Source organism: Sinocyclocheilus anshuiensis, unplaced genomic scaffold, assembly GCF_001515605.1.
Source record: "Sinocyclocheilus anshuiensis isolate Anshui unplaced genomic scaffold, SAMN03320099.WGS_v1.1 scaffold1037, whole genome shotgun sequence".
In the NCBI taxonomy this organism is placed as follows: domain Eukaryota; kingdom Metazoa; phylum Chordata; class Actinopteri; order Cypriniformes; family Cyprinidae; genus Sinocyclocheilus; species Sinocyclocheilus anshuiensis.
The window spans coordinates 965,654-970,583 of NW_015555773.1; the positions used below are offsets into that span (position 1 = coordinate 965,654).

Here is a 4,930-nt window from a genome sequence, read left to right on the forward strand (position 1 = left end):
ATATATATACACATATATATATACACATACATATATACACATACATATATATATACACACATATACATACACATATACACACACACACATATATATATATTTTAAAAATTGTATAGCGTAAGCATTTACTATTATATATATATCTATAAAATATACACACATATTACCTCATTTTGTGAAATATAGTGTATATATATTTTTTACTATTATATATTATAATAAAATATACACACATTACCTCATTTTGTGAAATATAGTGTGTATATATAAATTTACTATTATATATTATTCTAAAGTATACACACATATTACCTCATTTTGTGAAATATAGTGTTTGCATATAGTATAGGATAGAATGTAGTATAATATTATACCATATTGAATAGTTCAGTCTGTCAACAGCTGCATCTTCAGATTTTCAGTCAATATAGGAGACTGAAAAACCCGTCCACCACTAGATTTTTATCAATTCATCACTTTTACAGACAAGCACCTACAAGCCAACCAATATTTTACAGGTGTGTATCATAATCCGCAAACACAGACTTTCACACACAGAAGACTTCTGTTTGCAAGTGTCGCTTCCTCCTCATGAGATGTTGTGGTTTAACATGTTTGGTTTCTCTCCCGGTGTGAAAGTGCTGATGTGCTGTCTAAGTAGGAAACATAAAACACAGCACCCAACCAAAGTCAAAGCCTGCAGATACACGCGCACACACACACACGTTCCCTCCCCCTTCACTCCCACCCTTTGGGGTTTTTGTAATCTGTTGACAACACTGACTCACATCGGGTTGAGATAAACACTCATCATAACAAAGGAGAAAAGAACATTCTGGCACATATTAGACTTAAACTGAGCTTCAATAATAAAAGGTTTTTACAAACACCTAGACATTATATCATTATTTTCTTATTAACTAATACTCATTCATTATCTGTAATTAGGGTGAAACGAAACACATAAAAATAAACCTATTATCTGCTCCAAGAACAAACTAAATGGCGACCAAGCCCTTTAAATTCTACATAATTAACTTTCACGCTTAACCCTAACAAGACTCTAAATTAACCTATGCGTACGTGAGTTTCAGTTCACAATCCCGCTAAGTCAACTCGGGGTGAAATCTTATTAACCTTTAGTCATAATGTCAGTAGGTCAGCCAAGGAAAAGCAGTACTTTCACAACAATCTCTAGCTTTGTTCTTAGACAAAAAGATGGTTGATAACAGAACACTTTCAGTTGATCTGAAAACAGTGTAGGACGACATGTCTGAAGTGCCAAAATAATCTCTAATCTCTTTGAAAGAAGCAGCGGAGGCTCGCACAGATGTTCCACTGCCCTATACCTCATCACTAATAGATAATGACAGCTGCCAGCAAGACTTTGCATTGCCTGTCTGTGTGTGTGTGTGTGCGCATGGCGATTCAGAGTTGGGGGTGGGGGGATTAAGTAAAACACAGCCGTTGGTGGAATAAACAGCCAGGCGCTCCTATGACAGTCCACCCCTACCTTCCATAAATAGGTCAGTGGAACAACATTCCCCAATCATCCAGCATGGCAACATTCCCATGCCGTGCCAAACATCCAACATGGCCGCCCATGTATGAGCTGTCAGAAAGACGCCATCGCATCGCATCACATCACATCACACACTTACTGACTTATGCTCACGGCAGTTTCAGACTGACTGAGATGTTCCCTCAAACACACACATGCTTTAATGCGTATTACTACAGATCATAAAAGATCTAATATTCACTTTGCAATTCAAAATCATAAAAAAACATATAAATGAACATGCAAAACAGTGCACTGAACAGTCCATGCAATGTTTTGAAAACAAAACTGCCACATTATACATGCAAGAAGAGACATTAAGAGCTGGAAACATTAACACAAGCTTATGCACTCATTCTCTCATGTGCACACACACACATTTCCACAGCTGTCCCGACTTGGAAATCTCTGTCCTACCTTTCATGGCTGTGATCATTAAGTACATCATGAGGCTCTGTGGCCACGCTGAGGACCGTCAACAGCCTCGTCTCAAGATCATGTGCAGGCTGGGATGCAAGCGTTGTACTGCTGACTGACGGGAGCGCTGCTGTGCCTCTCGCCTCTACCGCATGAGAATCCATGTGACCGTGACATAAGGACTAAAACCCTTTCTTCCCGCCCCTTCAACCCTTGAGTGGCAGCTTTGTCATCCAATGGCTGATTGGTTTGTTGAGTTTTATTTGACAGTGTGGTTTAAAGGGTTAGTGTTGACTCTCACTTTGCACTGCTGTGCAATGTGTTTTCATGATACTTTACTGTATGCAGGAAGTTGTCTGCAGGTAAGGCTTCAAAGTGTCAGAGCAAACTGAAACACTTTCTCTTCCTCCATGAGAGTGTTTCACAGTGACACACAGGGCATTGGTTGCCTGTCGCACTTATCACACCATCTGTAATGTTTGACTTCTTTGCTGATATGTCTCACTATTATTACTTAGCACATTATATATTACAAACTACAATGCATCTAAATGAACTTAAGACATATACAATGTGATGGATAAATGTTTTGAGGTACACTCTGGAGGTATTTTGTAGCTCTTCTAAATGCATACACATATACATATATTTATATATATAGAGAGATTAAAATATTAATTTTATTTTATGCATTTTTTGTATATTTTTTATTTATTAAAATAATATCTTAAATTCATGCAACCAATTTACTCAAATTATTGTAATTTACAAGTGCATGTATGTTTAATGCTACAATTATATTGAAAGCATATACATGCCAAATTAAAATGTTAATTTAACTATATGTACATAATTAACAAAATATATTATACAATGTAATGTAAAATAGACTAACAATTATAAATTCTAAATGCATTTTTCATTTTTTTAAATAAATGTATACATTTTATCTGTACATTTTGTATATGTTAACTTAATTTCATGTACATAATTGTTTATATAATATATTTTAGATTTACAAAAATAATATCTTAAATTTAAATTTAAGTTAATTTACTCAGGTTTGTGATTTTACTAATGTACTGTAAGCAATTTACAAGTGTATGTATGTTTAATATATGTGTATGTATGTTTAATACAATATATGTTGAACATACATACAGAATTTTGATAACATTCATTGTGCAAAATTAAATTCTAAATTGTATGTACATAATTTTAATGTAACATATTGGGATGCACCGATACCACTTTTTCCAGAACTGGCCGACACAGATACTTTTATTTTTTTGTACTTGCCGATACCGAGTACCGAGTACCGATAACTGTATTTTCATTGCATATGGATTTTTTTTTAAATACTGGGTACAGAAACCAAAAGAATATGTATAATATTAATTGGCTTAGTTCATTTAGCAAACATATATTTCCTTCAGTTATTTTCACACATAATTATGGCCATTAAAATGTATTTCAAGCTGCATTTCAAGTTCAAGTATTTCAAGTTGTTTACAAGCTTTTGTAAATATTTTTTTCCTCTATGGCATTTCATTTTTAATTTAATAGCACATTAAAGCTGCTCCATTGCAGCGGCTCAGTACTGTAATCACAAGACGTTTTCCTGTAATAAAGTACGGAACCACTCATTTTCCTATAGCCTACATAAATCTTATAACAGTGATGAACATATTTATGAACATATGAAACTTAAGTCATGTTTTTTTTACACTGATCTATAATAGATATATATATAGATCAGTGTTTTTTTTATCATCTGAAACGTGCTGCGACTTATATTCCAAAGCGACTCATATAATGCAATTAACATCAACAAGCACAAACATGCAACGCGCGTACACATCTGTATTGGTGCAGAATGAGAGAGACGCGTAGCCTAGCGCATTTCACAAAGACTGCTAGTTTCACTTTCACTTTAAATAAATTGTGCATGCTTGACGTTTAAAATAAATGTTGTTTAGAGTGAATGCCCCTATAGTTTTTGTTTGATATATATTTAAGATTTAGTTGTAATCCATATGATTCATGTGCTAAGGCGTGAATATTCAATGTTTAACATTGTATTAATTACATACATGTACTTCTTAGACATTCTTAATCTCTAATAACTCCATTCTGCTGTCTCTGGTTCTGTGGTCTGTGTTTCTTTGTCTTAACACAGCACTGTTTACATGCTGTATGGTATCAGCGTTTAGTATGGGGGCATTTTCATTTTAACGAGTATGAGTAAAAGAGTGCAGTATCGGGCCCGATACCGATAACAGTATCGGTGCATCCCTAATAACATAATAATCAAACAGAATATAATGTAACAAATTAAGTTATCATAAATTATTTTTATAAATGTATTTGTATTTTTCTATATTTCATAGGCTATCAATAGATTCACAATTATCAGCATTATACCAGCCATCTGTCATTAGACATAATTATCTGCATCAGCTAATTAAAAAATCCCATGTTGACCGACCACTAGTTAAAATCATTATTGCTTTTTTATCCCCCACATAATACAGCCATATATAGTAAAGTCATCAGCAGCACAGCAGTGATTTGAAATTGCATGTCTTTGCCTACAGGATAACTGGCATATTTGAAATTCTACCCATATGTGTGTGGGGGGTACAAGCACACGCGCATGTAGCCTTATACAGGTCTGGCTGAATCTGAGGGGAACGGGGCCATCTGAATGCTAATGATCTGGCCAGGGCCCAGCACAACACACAACACCCTCTCCAATCCACCATGGCCAGAAGGTCTGCTCAAAGAAGAAGGCACACATCTAGCTGAACCAAGCATCGTGAAAAACCATCTCTGCGGTTGTGAAAGTCACTATTACGCAACACAGAAGCTGTAGGTAAGAACTAGAGCCCGACCGATATGTTTTTTTTTTTTGGGGCCGATACCGATACTGATATTAGGGAGTAAAAAAAA

At 35.0% G+C, this 4,930-nt stretch overlaps 1 protein-coding gene across 1 annotated transcript in view; it reads right to left on the reverse strand.

The window, feature by feature from the left end:
• The window catches only part of LOC107674456 (nuclear receptor ROR-alpha-like), a 13,808-nt gene extending 11,602 nt beyond the window's left edge, over positions 1–2,206 (reverse strand). Inside the window, exon 1 of the mRNA XM_016468431.1 lies at positions 1,979–2,206. Coding sequence (XP_016323917.1) covers positions 1,979–2,009 — 31 coding nt within the window. The 5' untranslated portion in view covers positions 2,010–2,206. The remainder of the gene's footprint in view (positions 1–1,978) is intronic.
• Positions 2,207–4,930: the final 2,724 nt, after the last annotated feature.